This window comes from Bos javanicus, chromosome 15 (assembly GCF_032452875.1).
Source record: "Bos javanicus breed banteng chromosome 15, ARS-OSU_banteng_1.0, whole genome shotgun sequence".
NCBI classification, from domain to species: Eukaryota; Metazoa; Chordata; class Mammalia; order Artiodactyla; family Bovidae; genus Bos; species Bos javanicus.
In genome coordinates, this window is record NC_083882.1 from 5,265,686 (window position 1) to 5,292,058 (window position 26,373).

Consider the following 26,373-nt stretch of genomic DNA (forward strand, 5'->3'; position numbering starts at 1 on the left):
AATTTTAAAAAGTTCTTACCCATGATTTCAAGCCAATGATCTGAAGCAGTTAAAAAGAGAATAAGATGTTTCAAAAAATCATGTATTTAGCACAGAAAATACACCTAAGAATTTCAAAGAATAGTTACAAGTTTGTGTTCATCTTATTTATACTTCTTCAGAGACACAGAGAAGACCTCTAAGGAATATTTTAGGTGTGTGTTCCATGATTAAATGTGGTCAAATTCTACATTTAACAAATTATAGATCCAAAAATGCTGAGCTTTCATTCATTCATGCTATTCATTCATCTACCATATAATGCAGGGGATACAAAAATTAACAAAATACATTCCCTCACCCTTACTGGCTACCATCCAATAAAGAAGCAAAAAATGAAAAAATTTTTTAAATCAAAGATAACTCAAAATTATATAAGTGGATAGTAAGTGAAGTTAAGGGAAGCTGCTGGGAAGCAATTCAAGTCAAACTAGATTAAAAAAGATAGGACTTAGCCAGGCAAAGAAGTTAAAAAATAAAAAGCAAATTTGGTCCAGACAACAGCATGACTGAGAGAAGAGTGAAAAGCCTGGGAGTATCTGGAAAACCACCAGTGACTTAGTATAGTTGGAGTAAAAAGTACAGGTATTTTTGTTATTTTTGAAATTTTATACATTGACTCTTTTGGCTTCTTGCAATAAATTATCAATATAAATAGTGATGGCCAAAAAAAAGTTTAGGCAAAGATGATGCATATAAAATGGTAGGAGTAATCAGAGGTCTTTCTGATCGTAAAGATCATGCCATAATGAAATTTTTCTTTGCAGGTAATGAGCTGTCACTGAAATATATTATTCAAGGAATTGTTATGATCAGATTAACATTTTAGGAGAATCAGTCCAATAACAATGAAGGAACTGATACTGGGGGCAAGGAACCAACTGCTATTATGATATATTTACCACAACATGAGGTAGGCCTGAGTGAAGCCACTGGCAGCAGGCGTGGTTGCAACAGAATGAATTCAGGACACATTTGAGAGATAGATTTGAGAAGACTGGCTGAGTAATTAACTGAATGAACAATTAAAGAGACATAGCCAAGAATGATTTGCAGTCTGCATTACTAGACCAAGACAGTGACATCTCCAGCGTTAGCAAACAGAAGAGAAGCAGGTTATAATAAGTCAGGGAGGAAGAGAAACAATTATTAGAGAACACAGCTACCTTTACCTAGCATGCATGCCCCAATCATGCATTTCTCACGGGATTATCAATCTTCCAGAATTGCATACAAGGGGTGAGCAAGTGATCCAAACTAATCAATAAGAAACTTTTGTTAAGGACTGACATAAATAATGGAAAGGATGGGAAGCGATATCTTTAGTCTGAGAACATAAACTGTGATAACGGTAAAACTCACAAGTCACCAATGTCTATCAATAACACATGGCAGAACCTATCTAAGAATAAATCCATCTAAGAATATTGAAGAATAAATCCATCTCTTAAGATGGAGGAAAGAGAGAGAGAGATGTCCTGGTAATATCATTTGAATCCTGAAGCTAGTTTTAAAAAGTTATATTTACACCTACAAATATGATTGCAAAGTGGATTTTGGCTCATGTAGTGTTAAGGGTATTGCCTGAAAATAGTGGAAATCAATGTACAAATCCTCCCATGATAGCAAATACAGCCCCTATTGATAGTACATAATGGAAGTGTGTGACAACATAATGTGTGTCATGGAGAACAATATCAAGGGAAGAGTTGGCTAGAACAATTTGGGTCAAGCCTCCTACTGTAAAAAGGAACCTTTTGAACATCTCAGTTACTTTAAAGCATAAATTACTTTTTAAAAGTAAAATGTATTATATATACTTGGCCACTGATTCTAAACTTAAAAAAAATTTTTTTAATGATTAAAGACAAAGTTTGAACTGCATACAAAAGTCCAGAAAATAATATCTAATAGGAAATTAGAACTACAGATCAGGAGCTCAGAACAGAAGTCAAACACTAGAGACACATGATATCAATTTTAATTCTTCTCTTCTTGGGGGAAAAAAAGATTAGTTAGGGGACATTTTTGAAAGCGATTTTTTTCTTCCACTTTTACTGAGATATAATTGACAATCATGTGTAAGTTAAGATGTACAAAACAATGATTTCACTTACATGTATCATGAAATGATTGTCACAGTAAATTTAGTGAATATCCATAATATCATACAGGTGCAAAATAAAATAATAGTTTTTTTTTCCTTGCAATGAGAACTCTTAGGATTTCATCTCTAAGCAACTTTCATATATAATATACAGCAGTGGTAATAATATTTATCATGTTGTACATAATGTTCCTAGTGCTTATTTATTTTATACTTGAAAGTTTGTACCTTCTGACTTTCATCCAATAAGAAAGAAACTACTTTTGAAACATTTATAAAACTACAACTTTATTTTTATTTTAATAACCACAAGTGGGGTAAGGGTAGAAATATTTTGTAAATATAACTAAAATTCATCTTTTGATAACATAAGGAGAATTACATTAATGGAAATAACATGAAATAAATAAGTTAAAACATATACAGAACCATAAACACATATCTCTCAAAGGCAATCTTACAGCATAGACTGGCTAGGCAGCAATGCTTGAATCTTGGCTTTACCTTTAGACAGCTCTGTGACCTTAAACAAGAAACTTAACAACTGACAAACAACTAATCTCAAAAATATACAAGCAACTCCTACAGCTCAACTCCAGAAAAATAAATGACCCAATCAAAAAATGGGCCAAAGAACTAAACAGACATTTCTCCAAAGAAGACATACAGATGGCTAACAAACACATGAAAAGATGCTCAACATCACTCATTATCAGAGAAATGCAAATCAAAACCACTATGAGGTACCATTTCATGCCAGTCAGAATGGCTGCGATCCAAAAGTCTACAAGCAATAAATGCTGGAGAGGGTGTGGAGAAAAGGAAACCCTCTTACACTGTTGGTGGGAATGCAAACTAGTACAGCCACTATGGAGAACAGTGTGGAGATTCCTTAAAAAACTGGAAATAGAACTGCCATACAACCCAGCAATCCCACTGCTGGGCATACACACTGAGGAAACCAGAAGGGAAAGAGACACGTGTACCCCAATGTTCATCACAGCACTGTTTATAATAGCCAGGACATGGAAGCAACCTAGATGTCCATCAGCAGATGAATGAATAAGAAAGCTGTGGTACATATACACAATGGAGTATTATTCAGCCATTAAAAAGAATACATTTGAATCAGTTCTAATGAGGTGGATGAAACTGGAGCTTATTATACAGAGTGAAGTAAGCCAGAAACAAAAACACCAATACAGTATACTAACGCATATATATGGAATTTAGAAAGATGGTAACAATAACCCTGCGTACGAGACAGCGAAAGAGACACTGATGTATAGAACAGTCTTATGGACTCTGTGGGAGAGGGAGAGGGTGGGGAGATTTGGGAGAATTGCATTGAAGCATGTATAACATCATGTATGAAATGAGTCGCCAGTCCAGGTTCGATGTATGATAGTGGATGCTTGGGGCTTGTGCACTGGGACGACCCAGAGGGATGGTATGGGGAGGGAGGAAGGAGGAGGGTTCAGGATGGGGAACACATGTATACCTGTGGCGGATTCATTTCGATATTTGGCAAAACTAACACAATATTGTAAAGTTTAAAAATAAAATAAAATTAAAAAATAAATAAATAAAATTGTGTAAATTCAAAAAAAAAAAAAAAAAAGAAACTTAACCCTTCTGCATCTCAACTTCCTTATCTACAAAAGGATAATATGTGTACCTAAAGGACAGAAATGGTATGGACCTAACAGAAGCAGAAGATATTAAGAAGAAGTGGCAAGAATATATGGAGGAACTTTACAAAAAAGATCTTCATGACCCAGATAATCACGATGGTGTGATCACTCACCTAGAGCCAGACATCATGCAATGTGAAGTCAAGTGGGCCTTAGGAAGCATCACTACGAACAAAGCTGGTGGAGGTGATAGAATTCCAGCTGAGCTATTTCAAATACTAAAAGATGATGCTGTACTCAATATACCAGCAAATCTGAAGAACTCAGCAGTGGCCACAGGACTGGAAAAAGTCAGTTTCCATTCTAATCCCAAAGAAAGGCAATGCCAAAGAATGCTCAAACTACCACACAACTGCACTCATCTCACACACTAGTAATGGTCAAAATTCTACAAGCCAGGCTTCAACAGTATGTGAACTGTGAACTTCCAGATGTTCAAGCTGGATTCAGAAAAGGCAGAGGAACCAGAGATCAAATTGCCAACATCCACTGGATCATCAAAAAAACAAGAGAGCTTCAGAAAAACACCTACTTCTGCTTTACTGACTATGCCAAAGCCTTTGACTGTGTGGATCACAAAAAAACTGTGGAAAATTCTTAAAGAGAGGGAATACCACAACACCTGACCTGCCTCTTGAGAAATCTGTATGCAGGTCAAGAAGCAACAGTTACAAGTGGACATGGAACAAACGATTGGTTGCAAATAGGGAAAGGAGTATGTCAAGGCTGTATATTGTCAGCCTGCTTATTTAACTTATATGCAGGAGAAATGCTGGGCTGGATGAAGCACAAGATGGAATCAAGACTGCATGGAAAAATATCAATAACCCCAGATATGCAGATGACACCACATTTATGGCAGAAAGCGAAGAACTAAAGAGCCTCTTGATGAAAGGGAAAGAGGAGAGTGAAAAGTTGGCTTAAAACTCAACATTCTGAAAACTAAGGTCAGGCATCTGGTCTCATCACTTCATGGCAAATAGATGGAAACAGTGGAAACACTGACAGACTTTATTTTGGGGGACTCCAAAATCCCTGCAGACAGTCATGAAATTAAAAGACGCTTCCTCCTTGGAAGAAAAGTTATGGCCAACCTAGATAGCATATTAAAAAGCAGAGACATTACTTTGTCAACAAAGGTTCATCTAGTCAAAGCTATGGTTTTTCCAGTAGTCATATATAGATGTGATATTTGGACTACAAAGAAAGCTGAGCACTGAAGAATTGATGCTTTTGAACTATGATGTTGGAGAAGACTCTTGAGAGTTGCTTGGACTGCAAGGACTGTCCATCCTAAAGGAAATCAGTCCTGAATATTCAATGGAAGGACTGATGTTGAAGCTGAAACTCCAATACTTTGGCCACCTGATGCAAAGAACTGACTAACGGGAAAAGACACTGATGCTGGGAAAAATTGAAAGCGGGAGAAGGAAGGGGACGACAGAGGATGAGATGGTTGGATGGCATCACCAACTCAATGACATGAGTTTGAGTAAACTTCGGGAGTTATTGATGACAGGGAGGCCTGGTGTGCTGCAGTACCTGGGGTCATAAAGAGTCAAAACGCGACTGAGTGACTGAAATGACTGACTGACTAAATAGGGCTGATTTGAAAATTAAATGAGTTAAGTATTTAAATGCTTTACTTTTATTAATTTTTAAATAATAATATATGAACAAAATGGACTCCCCACGTGGCTCAAAGGTAAAGAACCCTCCTGCCAATGCAGGAGACAGAGGAGATGCCACTTGGATCCCTGGATTTGGAGTATCAAAGGAAATGGCAACTCACTGCAGTATTCTTGCCTGGAAAATACCATGAACAGAGGAGCCTGGCAGGCTATAGCTTATAGAGTGACAAAGAGATGGAAGCACCTGAGCAACTGAGCACGCACAAGCAACACAGTAAGTATACGAAAGTGTTGATTATTATTATGTATCGGGGATTTAATGACAAAGGTTTGTCTCAATGTAATTTACCTTTACAAGTCTATATTCTTTAGACTAATACCAAATTAGCTTGCATTTCCTCAACACACAATAAATGGCAGGAGGGCAAAACATTCTCAGAAATGTGTAAGTGGTTTAAAGAAAACTAATTTGACACTGAACTGTCCATAAACAACAAAAAACAAATACCTAGTACATGTCTCCACAAGAAAAATTTACAATACTGTGAAATTTAAACCAAGAAAAATTTATAAACTGTGAAATTTAAATGAATCATATTTTCCATCTTCTTTCTGGATGCTCTTTACTCACACCTCTCCACAGTGTCTAATAGACATGTGCGTGCACGCTCAATCGCTCAGGCATGTCCTACTCTTGCAACCCCATAGACTGTAGCCACCAGGCTCCTCTGTCCACGAGATTCTCTAGGCAAGAACACTGGAGTGGGTTGCTATTTCCTTCTCCAGGGGATCTTCCCAACCCAGGGATCAAACCTGCGTCTCCTACGTCTCCTGAACCGGCAGGCGGATTCTTTACCACCGTGCCACCCTGGATCTCATACTCTCCATTTATCCCCTGAGTTTCACAAAAGTAGGAAGATCATAAAATCATCCAAAACAAATTTTTTAAATAATTACATCAGGATAACAGATGTAAATCATAGTCCAAGCAATCCAGGACATATGGTCACCGTGACCAAATTCTTCCCCTGCTCATCAAGGACACAGTCATAGAAGCTTTCTGCTAATGTAACAGAACTAATGGCCTTTGTTACAAGGCCACTGCTAGATAATTATTTGACTATTTCCTCACCCAGACAACACATGTACTTCAATAGTTAACTGAACACAAATATGAGAACTCCAAAGCACCCTTTGTGATAACACAAAGGAATAATTTTGAACATACAAGGCACAAATAAGTAGTTAGCTTATAAGTGATGGAGTGGCTATAAGCCTTGAAACTGGGAAAGAGTGCCCTAAGAAAAGAATCTCTGAAAAGCTTTTTTATAGTTAAATGATACTTAATTCATCATATCTTGTCATTTTTTCTCAGAAAATACTCCCAGAACCACATCTTGTGAACACTGAGACATCTAATTTCATATCACATGGTAATGTTAATGAGTAGATGTTACAGAATTGTACTATCCAACCACACCCTCAACTACAACAGTTTATTTTAAACCTACTCCACTTTAGAACTCAGACAGAATGTTGAACACAATGGTAAGCTCATTTCAACAAAATAATTAATTAACTCTAACAAAATTTTCCAGATGGTTTTGTTTTGTCATGCTGTTTTAGTCGCTCAGTTGTGTCCAATTCTTTGTGACTCTATGGACTGTAGCCCACCAGGCTCCTCTGTCAATGGGGATTCTCCAGGTAAGGTATCCTGAAGATAAGGTAAGATACCCCCTCCAAGGTATCTACCCAACCTAGGGACTGAACCCAGGTCTCCTGCATTGCAGGCGGATTCTTTACCAGCTGAGCCACCAAGAAAGCCCAAGAATACTGGAGTGGGTAGCCTATCCCTTCTCCAGGGGATCTTCCTGACCCAGTAATCAAACTAGGGTCTCCTGCATTTCAGACATATTCTTTACCAGCTGAGCTACCAGGGAAGCCCTTTGTTTTGTCAAATAAATGCGTATGTGCCTATAAGAAAGCTGGCAATATTAAATACAAAGTGTACTAAGCTTGTTATGAAAATTAACTCCAAAGACAATATTTACCAAATTTATCATGAAAGACAAATTCAGAATAGAAAAGTAAATATTTTCACTTACTATTATTAGAAAAACAAAAAACAATTGTGATAAAATTTTTTTCTAAAGATCTCTGATTTCTTATGGAATAAGAAAGAAAAATCTTAATCTTTTAAAATCTTCAAACAACTGCTTTCTTGGAATACTGAAAATGAAGAAGCAACTATGAAACCTTGGGAAAAGAATACCAAACATGATAAAAAGTACTAGGCTATAATGAGTATATACACATTTAGAGTTCCAGATTTGTAATTCTAGTGTGAAAAATGATAAAAATGTTTAAAAAATAAAGCCAAATATAATTAAAAGAAGGTAAAATTGTTTAATATTTGTTCAGTGACTCTTATACTACTAGTAAGACTCCAATGTAATGAGTCAAAGTAGAGTCAGTTGATAGGTGAATAAAACAATAAATTACATGGGAATAAACAGGGACCCCAATATGAATCTTATAATAATATGACTTACACTCCCTAAGGAGAAGCATTTAGGATAAAGAAATGGTGTGTGGACAGAGAAAAGAGTTGTAGAGTAAAAGAAAATACTAGTAATATAAACTATTCAGATAAAAAGAATAGAAAAAAATGAAACATATTTTCAAGAGGCACAAGTTATCTTTCAAATTCTATATCAGAAAGGTAAATTAAATCAATGGTAAAAATTCAACTTCATACAAAGAAATGATTTGCTTGTACACAAGGTTTTGAATTTAGTTTTCACATTCACTGCTAATTGAGGCATAATAGTTTCAATTCTAAATAATGACTTCTGGGAAACACACACTATAGAAAAGGAAAATTTTCCAAAATATGCACATGATCATCTTCAATTTATAACCCAAACTTACCTATCTTCATTCTGCATAACTTTGTTTATAAAACAAAATGAAATAAAAGTATAAAATTTTTTTAAAAATATACTTTAGATGGAAGAACTATACAGCCAAATAAATCAAGTATCCCTAAAATGTTTCTATTCATATTAGGAAGTTCAATTAATAATATTCAGCCATCAAAATAATACCATTTTAATTTATAATTTTATATGAGATAAAAATAAATTACACTAAAAATTGTAGAGTTGCTAACTGAATCATAAATGGGTTTTTGTTAGGAAAATATTTTTACTTTTAGGTAACTAAAGACTAACTGTGAAAGCTTAAGGATTTTAAGAAGTTACTTCCTGGAGCAAGCTTCAAAAGAAACATTTCTAATGAGAAAAGTTAAGTAGATTAATTACCTGTAAGATAACAAGAGCATTTTCTATGGAAAGGTCATCTGATGGTAGGCCCTCACTTTTCCAAATTAACTGTTCACTTTCAGTACAAAGAAATCTCCTCAGATCAAATTCTGAAAAATTAAAGATATCAGTGATACTAAATAATAATCTTGTGATTGATGAAGAAAAGAGAATAAAACTATTTAAAATATACTCCAACAAAAGTCCAATGATCATTCTTAATATTCAATCCATCCTTCTGCATTTAGTACCAGAAGTTAAAGAGAAAAAAAAAATTAATGATGTAAAGAAATGAAACAACTGAATTAGTTTTCTTCTATTAAATAAATGTTTCACAACTATATTAATTTATAAAAAAACACAAAATTCACAAAGAATTTTGGAATTCCTACATCTCATTTTACCATATGAAATCGGTGTAAAAATTAATAAATTTGTTTAAGTGCATTCATACAATATCAAAATAATTCAGTGGTCTCAGTTTGAAAAGTGATTTTAGGGGGACAAGAGTCATCATAATAGATCGATTCTCAGAACATTCGTAGAATTTAGCAAATTAAGCACTTATGGTATCCATTAACTTACAGAAAGTTTTCCTAATCTTAAAAAGAGTAAAATGACAAAAATCAAAAGATATGCTTTTCATATACTGAAACTTCAAATTGATGATTTAACTAAATACAAACTTTCAAGACCAGTGAACTTGGTCCATGCTTCCAAACAGGTTTTTCTCAGACCCTCAGGAGCAGCAGAAAGATATGTAATAAAGGCAGCAGCTAGTTGAGCTCTTTTAGGAAGAGTAGCTAATTCTTCTGTGATCTCTGCAACCTGAAAAAGAGAGAGAGAGAGAGAGAGATGGATATGTCCTAAGAGGAAAAAAAAAAAAGCTTCAAAAATTCAAGCTTCGTTACTAGGAAAAAATCATTCATTGGTTTAAAGTAATTACCTATCTTAAATACAATTTTCAAAATATAAAAATACCAGCAAGACCTTAGATCTTGCTGTGATATTAAAACAATGTATGATATAAGCATCTGAATGCAGAGTTCCAAAGAATAGCAAGGAGAGATAAGAAAGCCTTCCTCAGTGATCAATGCAAAGAAATAGAGGAAAACAACAGAATGGGAAAGACTAGAGATCTCTTCAAGAACATTAGAGATACCAAGGGAACATTTCATGCAAAGATGGGCTCGACAAAGGACAGAAATGGTATGGACTTAACAGAAGCAGAAGATATTAAGAAGAGGTGGCAGGAATACACAGAAGAACTGTACAAAAAGATCTTCATGACCAAGATAATCACGATGGCGTGGTCACTCACCTAGAGCCAGACATCCTGGAGTGTGAAGTCAAGTGGGCCTTAGAAAGCATCACTACAAACAAAGCTAGTGGAGGTGATGGAATTCCAGTTGAGCTATTTCAAATCCTGAAAGATGATGCTGTGAAAGTGCTGCACTCAATATGCCAGCAAATTTGGAAAGCTCAGCAGTGGCCACAGGACTGGAAAAGGTCAGTTTTCATTCCAATCCCAAAGAAAGACAATGCCAAAGAATGCTCAGACTACTGCACAACTGCACTCATCTCATACACTAGCAAAGTGATGCTCAAAATTCTCCAAGCCAGGCTTCAGCAATACATGAACCGTGAACTTCCAGATGTTCAAGCTGGTTTCAGAAAAGGCAGAGGAACCAGACATCAAATTGCCAACATCCGCTGGATCATCAAAAAAGCAAGAAGAGTTCCAGAAAAACATCTATTTCTGTTTGATTGACTATGCCAAAGCCTTTGACTGTGCGGATCACAATAAACTGTGTAAAATTCTGAAAGAGATGGGAATACCAGACCACCTGATCTTCCTCTTGAGAAACCTATATGCAGGTCAGGAAGCAACACTTAGAACTGGACATGGAACAACAGACTGGTTCTAAATAGGAAAAGGAGTACGTCAAGACTGTATATTGTCACCCTGCTTATTTGTACTCTGCTTATATGCAGAGTACATCATGAGAAACACTAGACTGGAAGAAGCACAGGCTGAAATCAAGATTGCCGGGAGAAATATCAATAACATCAGATATGCAGATGACACCACCCTTATGGCAGAAAGTGAAGAGGAACTAAAAAGCCTCTTGATGAAAGTGAAAGTGGAGAGTGAAAAAGTTGACTTAAAGCTCAACATTCAGAAAACGAAGATCATGGCATCTGGTCCCATCATTTCATGGGAAATAGATGGAGAAACAGTGTCAGACTTTATTTTTCTGGGCTCAGAAATCACTGCAGATGGTGACTGCAGCCATGAAATTAAAAGACGCTTACTCCTTGGAAGAAAAGTTATGACCAACCTAGACAGCATATTAAAAAGGAGAGTCATTACTTTGCCAACAAAGGTCCGTCTAGTCAAGGCTATGGTTTTTCCAGTGGTCATGTATAGATGTAAAAGTTGGACTGTGAAGAAAGCTGAGCGCCAAAAAATTGATGCTTTTGAACTGTGGTGTTGGAGAAGACTCTTGAGAGTCCCTTGGACTGCAAGGAGATCCAACCAGTCCATTCTGAAGGAGATCAGCCCTGAATATTCATTGGAAAGGACTGATGCTGAAGCTGAAACTCCAATACTTTGGCCACCTGATGCAAAGATCTGACTCATCTGAAAAGACCCTGATGCTGGGAAAGATTGAAGGTGGGTTTAGAAGGGGACATCAGAGGATGAGATGGTTGGATGCATCACTGACTTGTCGGACCTGAGTTTGAGTAAGCTCCAGGAGTTGGTAATGGACAGGGAGGCCTGGTGCGCTGCAGTCCGTGGGTTCGCAGAGTTAGACACGACTGAGTAACTGAACTGAACTGATCTCCCCTAACTAAAAGAGGAATGAGTTGCTTTGTCTAAAATCCATCCATATAAAGGTATTGCGCTTAGAGATTAATTCACAACAGGGCCATTAATCTAGATCATTTATCCTAAGCCGACTAAAAGTTAATGGATATTTTTCCTTTTCATTTTTGTTAGCAAATACATCGTAGATTTCCTGTGTCTTAAACAATGCTTCTTTATGGCCATGGACTGTATCATGGGGTCGCAAAGAGTGCGGCAGGACTGAGAGACTTTCACTTCACTGCGTGACCGCAGACAAACCTGTGCATTCCATCTCCTGTGTTCTCTATCCAGCTGATTAATTAAGACTTCTGCAGCTTTAATTGTTTCTTGTGCTTTGCTTACTTCAGCTTCAAGTTTGGCAGCTTCTGAAGTCCTGCTCTGAAATCTATGAAAACATTAAAATTTAATTAAAGACAATCAGATTTAAGATAGATTTAATACATTATGCTTAGGTAGTAAAGTGAACTTTTATACTAGAATTTTAATTAACTATAATATTGATAATATTTGCATATAAAATATCATTAATATAATAGACATGATACCAATGCTTACATTTAAAGGGGAATATTCTCACAGGGCTGTGATATCCTGCTACATTATGTATAAACATCAATATGACATTCAAAGTTCCTGTCATAAGATTGATCTAATTTGTCTTTTCAGTTTTATTTGATTTTATTTAGTCCAGTAAAACTAGATGTCAACATCAGAAGAATTGTATATTCTCAAGCAATGCACTATCTTTCATCTGCCATGACTGTCAATGGGCTGTTCCATCATCCAGTTCCTTCCTTATACCTACCTCACCCCTCATTCTAACTCCCACAAATACACACCTATCAAAATTACAAATAAAATTTTAAAACTCACATCAAATATTCATCCCATTAGATATATTCTCTCCCTATGTGCCCAACTGCCAAAGTTTAAAACTTCTTTTTATTTTCCTTAAAAATACTTGTACAAATTTATTATTTTACTAAATATAATAGCAGATTCCATATGATTACTTAGTCCTTCAACAAATATATACGTGCCTTCAAAATGCCGAGGACTGGGCTTCCCCGGCGGCCCAGTGGTTGAGAATCTGCCTGCCGATGCAGGCGACACAGGTTCAGTCCCTGGTCCAGGAAGACCCCACATGCTGGGAGGCAACTAACCCTGGGCACCACAGCTGCTGAGGTCCACACACTCCACAGCCCACAGGCCGCAACCTCATCACAACTAGAGAGCAGCCCGTGCTGGCTGCAACTGGAGAATCCCACGGATAGCTACAGAGACCCAGCCCGGCCACAGATAAATAATACATAAAAGAAAACACACAGGACTGTGCTGATTCCAGGAACAGTTCAGAATAAGTGCTATAATCCTCTTTTTATAAATATGGAGACTTGGATACAAACAGATTATTGCACAGGTCTTGCCAGTAGTAAGTAGAGGACCTAAAATTCACATATGGGTGTGCTATTAAGTTGCAGGCCCTCTATTCTTTATTGCCTCTCTAAGTGCCCTGTTCTTCCCTCCCCCAGAAATAAGACTCTAGGAGTCACTTGTCCAATATGGCAGCCATATGTGGCTATCTAAATTTAAATTAATTAAAATTAAAAATCCAGTTCCTCAGTCATGTTATCCACAGTCCTCAATCATATTATTCAGGAGGTTTTCATAATAATCCTCCCAAAATACAAGTAATATGATGCAGTGACTAAGAAAAGGAACTTAAAGGAGTCAGACAAATATAGGATCCAATGCTTGCTTAGTCATTTACTACTTGTTCAACTTAAGCAAACCTTTCTAATCTTTAGCGTTCTAATCGCAAATTATGTAAGAATATCCACCTCTCAATATTGTTCTAGATGCTAAAAACATGTATATGTAAAGTGCCTAGGACAACATCTGACACGTGCAAAGGGCTAACAAATGGAGTTAAAACACCGGTACTATAAGCTAACTACTCAATAAATATTTGATAATCACTTCAGTATGATTAAGTACTGATTCTGAGCATGTAATATTGAAAAGAACATATAATTTTCCTTATCCTGCTCTAATTAATTGGGGCTTCCCTGGTGGCTCAAATGGTAAAGCGTCTGCCTGCAATGCGGGAGACCCGGGTGTGATCCCTGGGTCAGGAAGATCCCCTGGAGAAGGCAATGGCAATCCACTCCAGCACTCCTGCCTGGAAAATCCTGTGGACAGGGGAGCCTGATAGGCTATAGTCCATGAGGTCGCAAAGAGTCAGACACGACTGAGCGACTTCACTTTCACTTTCACTCTAATTATATACCAGGAGGGAAATTATGTGATTTAATATCTATATGTCTAATACAAAAACATTCAGGAATATTAAAAACATTGAATTTATAACTTCCACTATAACTTTAATTTATGTATATTAAGTAAATATGTATAAATGTAAATAGAGATGATTGTTTCCTGACTATATATAGAAAAAAAAATTAATAGATTTTAGTCTAATGGAACCTTTTCTTGGTACAATAATGTGTATTTCTTCCATAAGAAAAAAAGGAAATGTAATACATGACTTAAAGAAAGTAGCAAGTGATAACATATGCTATAGTTAATGACATGTTCTCCAGTTTTCCAATCTTTACAATTCTTAAATGAAAATGTTTCCATATTTGTAAGTCCCATACCAGTATTTTTTTTGTCCTATATTAAAAACAATCACAGGAACAAAGAGGTACATGAGGGCTTTAAGATTAATGCCTTTTATAAACAGTTTTTAGATTTGAGTATATTTGCATGAAGGAATATTTTTAATATCAAAAAGAGCAAAATTAAAAAGATAAAACATTTTTAACACGATCATGTACCATTCACAATTCCAGACTATGGAATAAGTAGTACTGTAGCATGATCTGCAACACAGAAGTCTAAAATGCTGAGGTCAAAATAATAAAGAAACAGGAATACCAAATGTAAACACTCCCAGCATTAACACAGTACATTCACTTCTTCCTTCTCAGTTTTCCATTGCTTAGAAATATACACAGTGATAGTTATACAAATGGAAACTTATAATATTTTTGTTCTCATTAAACTTTTTAAAAGGAATACACTATTATTTTATATTATTTACCATTTTAAAGCGATAAATCAAAAAATTAATATATTAATTATAACAGTTTTTTAAAACTTTAGTATCAACTGTGGTAGGTTTTCAAATACTCAAAATATATTTCAAAACTTAACTTACTTTTCTTTGAGTTCTGATACTTTCTGACCAACAGAATTAAGAAGTTCTTCTAGTTTCCTTTTTCTATCTTCAGTTTTCCGCAAATTTCTAAAATATAATTCAATTTCATAAAAGTCACTCTAGTTATCAACAAAAAGCAGGAACAGCACTGTAAAATATAATCTTGCAGTAAACAAATGACAATAAAAATTGTCAATAATTCACTAATTTTAATACTTTCATTTAGAACTTTATTTGAAAAGCAATGCTAAAATTAAAAGTGTATTCTCTGACCTAACCACATCACTTCCAGGAATCTACATTTTAAAACACTTGTGCAAACAGATTTCTGGATAAAAATGGCTGGATGGCATCACCAACTCGATGCACGTGAGTTTGGGTGAACTCCGGAAGTTGGTGATGGACAGGGAGGCCTGGCGTGCCTGCAATTCATGGGGTCGCAAAGAGTAGGACACGACTGACCGACTGAACTGAAGAGAATGTTAAAATGAACACAGATTCCAAATATGTTTTAGCTTCTGATAGACTGTGGATAAGTATGTGACACAAAAACAGAAAAGAAAAAAATCAACTGAAAAAAAAGGCAGTTATTAAGAATAACAAATGTATACAAGAAAGGAAATATACTCACAAAATAGTATTCAAGTTATAAAAATAATTAATCACAATAATATAAATAGTATGATTTGACATGAAAATTTCATGTATTATATTAAGAAAAATAAGAGACTTATTTAAGCAGCTAATATCTTCTTGTCTAGAGTAAGAAAGAAAATACCAAAAATTGAACAATGAAGAAAATGACATACTTCTTAGTTCACATTCAGAACAAATGAGATAAAATATAACACTAACTCAGTAGCAAATTGAAAGTTTAAGCCCCTAAAGTCATTAAATTTTTCCAGCACCTGCCAGATAATATTTTAGAAAATATATGCTAAAAATTTTCAAAAACTTAGAGAAAAACGATATATTAGCACTAAATTTCTAGACAGCTCTTCAAGAATATTAGAGATACCAAAGGAACATTTCATGCAAAGAAGGGCTCTTTATTTCCTGCAAACGAATGACAGAAATGGTATGGACCTAACAGAAGCAGAAGATACTAAGAAGAGGTAGCAAGAATACATAGAAGAACTATGCAAAAAAGATCTTCATGACCCAGATAATCACGATGGTGTGATCACTGACCTAGAGCCAGACATCCTGGAATATGAAGTCAAGTGGGCCTTAGGAAGCATCACTACAAACAAAGCTAACGGAGGCAATGGAATTCCAGCTGAGCTATTTCAAATTCTAAAAGATGATGCTGTGAAAGTGCTGCACTCAATATGCCAGCAAATTTGGAAAACTAAGCAGTGGCCACAGGACTGGAAAAGGTCAGTTTTCATTCCAATCCCAAAGAAAGGCAATGCCAAAGAATGCTCAGACTACTGCACAATTGCACTCATCTCACACACTAGCAAAGTGATGCTCAAAATTCTCCAAGCCAGGCTTCAACAGTATGTGAACTATGAACTTCCAGATGTTCAAGCTAGATTTAGAAAGTTAGAGGAAGCAGATCAAATTGCCAACATATGCTGGATCACTGAAAAAGCAAGAGAGTTCCAGAAAAAAAATACTACCTCTGGTTTACTGAATACGCCAAAGCCTTTGGATGGATCACAACAAATGCTGTAGAAAATGCTTAAAGAGATGGGAATACCAGATCATCTCACCAGCCTCCTGAGAAAATGTATGCAGGTCAAGAATCAACAATTAAAACTGGACATGGAACAACAGACTGGTTCCAAATTGGGAAATGAGTACGTCAAGGCTGTATATTGTCACCCTGCTTATTTAACTTCTATGTAGAGTACATCATGTGAAATGCTGGGTTGGATGAAGCACAAGCTGGAATCAAGATTGCTGGGAGAAATATCAATAACCTGAGAAATGCAGATGACACCACCCTTATGGCAGACAGTAAAGAAGAACTTAAGAGCCTCTTGATGAAAGTGAAAGAGGAGAGTGAAAAGGCTGGCTTAAAACAACATTCAAAAAGCTAAGATCATGGCGTCAGGTCCCATCACTTCATGGCAAATAAATGGGGAAACAATAGAAAAAGTGAGAGATTTTATCTTCTTGGGCTCCAAAATCACTGCAGATGGTGATTGCAGCCATGAAATTAAAAGACGCTTGCTTCTTGGAAGAAAAGCTATGACAAACCTAGACAGCATCTGGTCAACCACTTGTAAAAGAATGAAACTAGAACACTTTCTAACACCATACACAAAAATAAACTCAAAATGGATTAAAGATCTAAACATAAGACCAGAAACTATAAAACTCCTAGAGGAGAACATAGGCAAAACACTCTCTGACATACATCACAGCAGGATCCTCTATGACCCACCTCCAAGAATATTGGAAATAAAAGCAAAAATAAACAAATGGGACCTAATTAAACTTAAAAGCTTCTGTACATCAAAGGAAACTATTAGCAAGGTGAAAAGACAGCCTTCAGAATGGGAGAAAATAATAGCAAATGAAGCAACCGACAAACAACTAATCTCAAAAATATACAAGCAACTCCTACAGCTCAACTCCAGAAAAATAAATGACCCAATCAAAAAATGGGCCAAAGATCTAAATAGATGTTTCTCCAAAGAAGACATACAGATGGCTAACAAACACATGAAAAGATGCTCAACATTACTCATTATCAGAGAAATGCAAATCAAAACCACTATGAGATACCATTTCACACCAGTCAGAATGGCTGCGATCCAAAAGTCTACAAATAATAAGTGCTGGAGAGGATGTGGAGAAAAGGGAACCCTCTTACACTGTTGGTGGGAATGCAAACTAGTACAGCCACTATGGAGAACAGTGTGGAGATTCCTTAAAAAACTGGAAATAGAACTGCCTTATGATCCAGCAATCCCACTGCTGGGCATACACACTGAGGAAACCAGAAGGGAAAGAGACACGTGTACCCCAATGTTCATCGCAGCACTGTTTGTAATAGCCAGGACATGGAAACAACCTAGATGTCCATCAGCAGATGAATGGATAAGAAAGCTGAGGTACATATACACAATGGAGTATTACTCAGCCATTAAAAAGAATACTTTTGAATCAGTTCTAATGAGGTGGATGAAACTGGAGCCTATTATACAGAGTGAAGTAAGCCAGAAGGAAAAACACCAATACAGTATACTAACGCATATATATGGAATTTAGAAAGATGGTAACGATAACCCTGTATACGAGACAGCAAAAGAGACACTGATGTATAGAACAGGCTTATGGACTCTGTGGGAGAGGGAGAGGGTGGGAAGATTTGGGAGAATGGCATTGAAACATGTGAAATGTCATGTATGAAATGAGATGCCAGTCCAGGTTCAATGCAGGATGCTGGATGCTTGGGGCTGGTGCACTGGGACGACCCAGAGGGATGGTATGGGGAGGGAGGAGGGAGGAGGGTTCAGGATGGGGAACACATGTATAATTTTTTTTAAATTAAAATTGAATAAAAAAAAAAAAAGAAAATAAAAAGCAGAGACATTCCTTTGCCAACAAAAGTCCGTCTAGTCAAATTATAGTTTTTCCAGCAGTCATGTATGGATGTGAGATTTGACCATAAAGAAAGCTGAGGGCTGAAGAACTGATGCTTTTGAACTGTGGTGTTAGAGAAGACTCTTGAGAGTCCCTTGGACTGCAAGGAGATCCAACCAGTCCACTCTAAAGAAAATCAGTCCTGATATTCATTGGAAAGACTGATGCTGAAGCTAAAACTCCAATACTTTGGCCACCTGATGCAAAGAACTAACTCATTTGAAAAGACCCTGATGCTGGGAAAGACTGAAGGTGGGAAGAGAAGGGGACGACAGAGGATGAGATGGTTGGGTGGCATCACCTCCTCAACGGACATGAGTTTGAGTAAGCTCTGGGAGTTGGTGATGGACAGGCAGCCTGGTATGCTGCAGTCCATGGGGTTGCAAAGAGTGGGACACTATTGAGTGACTGAACTGAACTGAAATTTCTAGAATTTACTTTTTGTACCTGAACTTTACAAAATAAAGTATTCCTTTACAAAATTTTGCTCTTGCTAAAGGAAATTCTCCCACTTTATCTATCCAACAACTTAATAGTAGGAAGAAAATGAGTTCATTCTGCTATCCATCTTTTAATTGCTTTTTCTTCATATTTTTGGTCTAACTCTTCACTTATTCATTTTTTTTCCTTTTCCTCTAATGATAAACAGTAACAACACTGTGTTCCTTTCAAGTGTACAGCACAGTGATGTCTCTAATGATATACAGCTAAAATACTGTGTTACTTTCAGGTGTATAGCACAGTGATCCAGTTATTTTTTGCAAATTATATTCCATTTTAGTTTACACGATATTGAATAAAATGTCCTGTGCTATATAATAGAACCGTTTGCTTGCCTATTTTATGTATGATTGTTTGTCTTTTAATAATGTACTCCTCATCTGTAAATAGTGCTGCACCCCAGTGCAGTAACAGGACCAGACGCGTGATCCTACATGATCCTACATGCATCTGGTCCTGTGCTTATAGGATACGTGTGGCATGTTTCTACATGTTTCTGTTGCATGGCAATAGAAAGGGAGAAGGTGGAAATGGTGACAGATTTCCTCTTCTTGGGCTCTAACATCACTGCAGATGGTGACTGCAGCCGTGAAATCAGATGATGTCACAGCTCCCGTGATGAGAAACCTAGACAGAGTACTGAAACGCAGAGACATTACTCTGCTGACAAAGGTCTGCAGAGTCAAGGCTATGGTCCTCCCAGTGGTCACGTACAGCTGTGAGAGCTGGACCATAAAGAAGGAGGAGCACCAAAGAATTGATACCTTTGAACTCTGGTGCTGGAGAAGACTCCTGAAAGTCCCTTGGACAGCAAGAAGATCAAACCAGTCAATCTTAAGGGAGATCAACCCTGAATACTTGTTGGAAGGACTGATGCTGAAGTTGAAGCTCCAATATTTTAGTCATCTGATGTGAACAGACGACTCACTGGAAAAGTCCCTGACGCTGGGAAAGATTGAGGCAGAAGAAGAGGGTGCCAGAGGATGAGATGACTGGATGGTGTCGCTGATGCAACAGATACGAACTTGGGGAGACTTCAGGAGAAAACGAGGGACAGGGAGGCCTGGAGCGCTGCAGGCCATGCGGTCACAAAGCATGGGACATGACTGGGCTACTGAAAAACAACAACCCAATTATGTACAGATCTTTCTCGCAAGTTTTGTTATCTAGCTCTTCTGCCATTTTCTAATTAGTTTTCCATGATAATAGTTCCACGTGGAGATGTGGTTTTGATGTGTCTGTGGTTTAGATGAGGTGAACTCTACATTCTCCACTCCATTATCTGGATCTACATTCTTAATTTGTATTTAAATGACTCAGTGTTGTCAGCTGCCTTTTTAGATACAGACAATAAATAAATCCTAATAATATGTCATCAATTGATGAAAATGAAGGTTAGGGTTGTTTATATTTTATATTTAACTTACGATTCTAATCCTGCCTGTTCCGTTTCCAAAGGCTGAATTCGTTCCAAGACATGGGAGTACTGGACATTGGCTTTAACCCAGGCAGCTAAGGGAGCAGCTGCAGTACTGGCACGCTTAGCATTCTGAAAAACACATCAGAGATTATCCCACATCCTAACTTCATTTGAAATAAAGGTAAGGTTAATTCCAGTGTATTTTCTTTAAGCATCTGTTTAATAATTTAACCCAAATAATGAAGTTTTGGGTTTACAGCAAAAATAAAAATAAAGTGAACTGCTGTTTTGATTAAGTAAAAAATATATAAACTATTTTTCCTTAAGAACAAATCTTTTTGAACCACATACAATCTTTAATATAACTCTATCATTCTATTGACATAAATAATTATTAGCCACATTTGTAATGAATACATGTGCCATCCACAACAATCTTCAAGCTCCATTTCTTTCTCTTCAATACAAAGAATAGATCTTTATTAGATAAAACCACTGCTGAAACAACTGCTATCGGCATCAAGAAGTACATGACGTTTTGAATAAAAGATCTAAAAAAGACAAGAATCATGAAATTTAAACTGTTTCCTGAATTAGATATAAGCATTCCAACAGAGAGATGTGTTATTATATGACTAATATACAAGAAGAAATAAAAGCATACAGGCAAATTGGAAGTTATGACTGTTTAGGAACTTACCGATGAGATCAGATCGTAAGACTCAAACACCACCTGAGATAATAAACCTGTCTCCAACCCTCTAGATTCTAGTTTACCCAATTCTTCTGGCAAATACTTCCCAGCTATAACAGCTACAACTTATTATAAAAAACTTTTACTTTTTTAAATAAACTAAAAAACAAATAATGTAAACCATCACATTTTGACAAGAAGAATATAACAAGAGTATGGAAATGGAATTTAAGGTATCTGTTAAAATTACCTTTGGATCAAAAGATCCTTTATTTGTAAAAAGAAGTTCTTCAACACTCTCTCTTATTTCCTTTGGAATATTTCGTGCATCAAAGGTTGCTATGTCTTCTCGCACCCCTCTCTTTGCAAGGAAGCTAGAAATAAAGCATATTATTAATTCAAATGAGGCTAAATATAGTTTGCTATTTTTAACAAAAATATCAATTTAACAGAGTGGTATATACAATACTTTCAATCTATTAGTTAACCACAGAACAGAGTAATTTTAAAGTACTTAAGTTTCTAAAGTAACATTATTTCATCGGTTTTTATAGACAAGGAGCTCCAGAAAGGTGCACAACAGTTTTTCTAAGGTTCTGTGAATACACTGAAGCAATACAATGAAGGAATTATAACACTGAACTCCATCCACATCCCTTTATGTGAACTCCTGAGTAATTAATACATTATAGGATATGCAAGAAAATATTCTGACTCCTTTATAAGAAAGATATTTTACGGGCTCTCTCAGTTGAAATCTCCTCCCCCATTTCAGACTGAAAAAGAACTCTACTATCAGAATGAATACCAGCACAAACTATAATGCCATTGCTATACTGTGAAATCTAAAGCTCCACATTATATACTGAGTTAACAGTCAGCCTTTTCTCCTCTGGTTTACATCCCTTTTATATTTTCATGGGGCTCTCACTTGCTCTCTGTGTCTCTCTGCCTCTGCCAAGAGTGAAAAACTCTTTGAGAACAGTGACTATATTTTCTTCATCAGTACACCACAGTAAATACATTACTCTGTACCAAGTAAGGACTAAATCAATATTTATGTTTATTAAGATGTTCTTAAACACTTGAAGGCATTCGTCTTCTCCTTTGACACTTTTAACAATCACTTATAGTGGAAGGAAAATATAGTTCTTGAAATATGATTACATAGACCATCCTGAAATATTAGGGGAAAGTGTGTAATCCCGTACTTAGATGAAGTTCAGTTTGAGAAACAATATAAGACATAATAAAAATCTGAAACAATGTATAATTTACGCATAAAGTAACATTTTTCACAAATTCAAAAACTTACCTTTTCATGCTCACCCAAGATGTGTCGAAGATACCCATTAATCTCAAAACGCCTTCAAGAATGTCTCTGATTACATCAGGAGGCATACGCAGGGAACGGATTTCTGAAAGAGATTCTGGCTTAATGTTTCCAACTGCTAGTTTAGCTTCATTGACTAGAGGCTAGAAGACAAAAAGGGTATTTATACATTCAAAAATATATATGGAAATATACTAACTCTTTACAAATTATCTAATATTGCCATTTTATTTAAAATAACCAGTTATTAATACCCTTTCTCTTCCAATATAAAAATGCTCTAAAACACACAAAGTACAAAATGTTCAAGTGGGGAAAGCTAGAGTTTCTGGCACCATAACTGCCACAGTCTAATTTGGAAAATCTAATCTGTGTTGAGACAATCTGCCATTTTCAAGAGGTCCTTTCTTTTCTAATACTTGCTTGCATATTTAATCAAGTCTCAAGAAAAAAAAAAAAAAAGCCTAAGACTTTGTCTTAATTTATCTGCAAAATATTTACTTCTACAGTGTAAACAATATGATTCATGGAAAACAAAGATTATTTTTAACAACCATCGGCTAATTTGGTTACTTCTCCTAGCAGACTTTCCTTCCTGTTTCTCTTTTATAAACAGTATTAAGTGAAAGCCACACTGGTAATACTATTAGGAAATAACTTATGAAAAAAATGTTTAAACTCCAATGTAAAGTTGAAAATCAAAACTAAAAATGGCTCTTACAGTGTTTGCTACTTTTATCTTACCTGTACTTCTCTTAATTCATCATCAATTTTGTTCTTCCTTTCTTCAATTTTAATGACTTCTTCTGCTATTCTGTGCTTCAGTCTTTCAAGTTCTGTCTTTTGCTCACTAGCATCCTACAGGAATATTAAAGCAGCATTCCAATTGATTTTAATGTACTCAACATTTAAAAGCATAATACCAAAAATGTTATTTTAAAAGCACTATTAAATGCTTTTCTAATATTAATTGACATGAGAGTTTCTAACATGCCTTAGGAAACTGATGCTATAATTTATAGTAATTATAATTTATAGTAATTTATATAATTTATAGTGATTTATAATTTACTCTATATTTCTATTAGGAAATATGCTTTAATTTTTCTGAATAGCAAGCAATAAATGTTTACTATATAAAAATCAAACTGTCAGAAATGCGTAATTTAGAAAATGATCATAATAATATACATTTAACACTTGCAACAACCCCAACTATTATGCCCATTTCATAAACAAGAAAACTAAAAATTTTTCTGAATAGCAAAGCAATAAATGTTTACTATATAAAAATCAAACTGTCAGAAATGCGTAATTTAGAAAATGATCATAATAATATACATTTAACACTTGCAACAACCCCAACTATTATGCCCATTTCATAAACAAGAAAACTAAAAATAGAAGTCTTCTCTAATTCTAATAGTGGAATAGTGATAATTCTTAGAGATAAGCTATAGTATTCTAAGATTTTGTTTCTATATTTTAGACAAAAATTAATTGAAATTATTATACAATAATATGCTAATATATGAACAAAAATTAGTTAATATTCAAAAAGCACAATGATATATTAATAACACATGATGTTTTTAGTCATGAATTCAAAAATCAAGAGTCCCACATATATAAACATGCTTTAACATTATGAACGTTTGTATTTATTTATACTATCAAAAAACCAAGGAGGAAATTTTTCAAGAAACCTTCCAAAAGTTCTAATAACAGAAATTCTCAACCATATTATAATCATTCAAGGAGTTTTAAGACTAATGTTTGGTGTCCTTTCTACACATATTGTGACAAATACATCACATTACATACATAAACAGAATCATAATCTTGTACACTTGAAACTAATAAAGGGGTGTGAGTCAATTATATTTCAATTAAATCAAAAAGAGACCAGAGTCCCCTCCCTCTCACTCTACCTGAATTGAAAGAAACAAATTTGCAGTTTAAGCTGGCAACAACAACAAAACTAATGCCTTGCGACCTATTACCATATCCTTCAGGAACCTGACACATGAGCTCAATTAAAATTTTCTATATTCCACAAATGTTTCTACCTGTGTATCTCTGCTACCAGTCCTCAAGGGGGAAAGTTCTTTTCTCAAACTCCACAGTATCAAAATATTCCCTAAAGGCCCTACTCATGTGCTTCACGTTTTATTAACCTACTTTTCCAATTGAAAGTTACAGCTATTCTGAATATGTACTTTAATATGTACATATTATTATACATATTTAATATGAATAGCATTTAATATGTGTCTTCTTTCTCTAGGTCACAAACCTAGAGTAGCAGGCTTTGAAAGTCACACAGTTTAGTGAACTTATGGATGAGGGGGGCAGGGACAGATAGGGACTTTGGAAAGATCATGATACACTGCTATATTTAAAATGGAAACCCAAAAGGACCCTTTGTAAGCACATGCAACACTGCTCAATGCCAGCCTGGATGGGAGAATGAACACATGTATATGTATGGCCCAGTACCTTTGCTGTTCACCTGAAACTACCACAACATTGTTAACCGAAAACATCCCAATACAAAAGGCTTTCTGCTGTCAAAAAAATTAAAATCAAGAAAAAAAACAGTTGCACAATTTGGTATTTGTCTATGCCATCAGTTCAGTTCAGTTCATTCTCTCAGTCGTGTCCAACTCTTTGTGAATCCATGAATAGCAGCACACCAGGCCTCGCTGTCCATCACCAACTCCCACAGTCCACCCAAACCCATGTCCATTGAGTCGGTGATGCCATCCAACCATCTCATCCCCTGTCGTCCCTGTCTCCTCCTGCCCCCAATCCCTCCTAGCATCAGGGTCTTTTCCAATGAGTCAGCTCTTCGCATGAGGTGGCCAAAGTATTGGGGTTTCAGCTTCAACATCAGTCCTTCCAATGAACACCCAGGACTGATCTCCTTTGGGATGGACTGGTTGGATCTCCTTGCAGGCCAAGGGACTCTCAAGAGTCTTCTCCAACACCACAGGTCAAAAGCATCAATTCTTCAGCCCTCAGGTTTCTTTATAATCTAACTCTCACATCCATACATGGCTACTGGAAAAATCATAGCCTTGACTAGACGGACCTTTGTTGGCAAAGGAATGTCTCTGCTTTTGAATATGCTATAATATGCTAAAATAAGCATATTTTAATTTCATGGCTGCAATCAACATCTGCAGTGATTTTGGAGCCCAAAAAAATAAAGTATCTCACTGTTCCATTGTTTCCCCAACTATTTGCCTTGAAGTGACGGGACCAGATGCCATGATCTTCGTTTTCTGAATGTTGAGCTTTAAGCCAACTTTTTCACTCTCCTCTTTCACTTTCATCAAGAGGCTCTTTAGTTCTTCTTCACTTTCTGCCATAAGGGTGGTGTCATCTGCATATCTGAGGTTATTGATATTTCTCCCGGCAATCTTGATTCCAGCTTATGCTTCTTCCAGCCCAGCATTTCTCATGATGTACTCTGCATATAAGTTAAATAAGCAGGGTGACAATATACAGCCTTGACATACTCCTTTTCCTATTTGGAACCAGTCTGTTGTTCTATGTCCAGTTCTAACTGTTGCTTCTTGACCTTCATACAGATTTCTCAGGAGGCAGGTCAGGTGGTCTGGGATTCCCATCTCTTTCAGAACTGTCCACAGTTTATTGTGATCCACACAGTCAAAGGCTTTGGCACAGTCAATAAAGCAGAAATAGATGTCTTCTGGAACTCTCTTGCTTTTTCGATGATCCAGGGGATATTGGCAATTTGATCTCTGGTTCCTCTGCCTTTTCTAAAACCAGCTTGAACATGTATGTATGTATAAAATAAATGTATGTATGTATAAATAAAAATAAATAAAATACAATAAATAAAATAAATGTTATGTATAAAATAATAAAATAACAAACGGAAATGTCATATATTTATCATTACTAACT

At 35.9% G+C, this 26,373-nt stretch overlaps 1 protein-coding gene across 2 annotated transcripts in view; it reads right to left on the bottom strand.

Annotated features, from left to right (window-relative positions):
* The window catches only part of DYNC2H1 (dynein cytoplasmic 2 heavy chain 1), a 398,003-nt gene that overhangs the window by 224,629 nt on the left and 147,001 nt on the right, over positions 1-26,373 (bottom strand). Inside the window, exons 56-64 of one of the 2 annotated variants that reach the window (XM_061440086.1) lie at positions 23,182-23,295; positions 22,420-22,580; positions 21,355-21,478; positions 20,418-20,539; positions 14,890-14,976; positions 11,925-12,051; positions 9,481-9,622; positions 8,795-8,904; positions 20-40 (exon numbers count right to left, since the gene is read on the bottom strand). In XM_061440086.1, coding sequence (XP_061296070.1) covers positions 20-40; positions 8,795-8,904; positions 9,481-9,622; positions 11,925-12,051; positions 14,890-14,976; positions 20,418-20,539; positions 21,355-21,478; positions 22,420-22,580; positions 23,182-23,295 — 1,008 coding nt within the window. The remainder of the gene's footprint in view (positions 1-19; positions 41-8,794; positions 8,905-9,480; positions 9,623-11,924; positions 12,052-14,889; positions 14,977-20,417; positions 20,540-21,354; positions 21,479-22,419; positions 22,581-23,181; positions 23,296-26,373) is intronic. The other variant, XM_061440087.1, reaches the window with a different exon arrangement.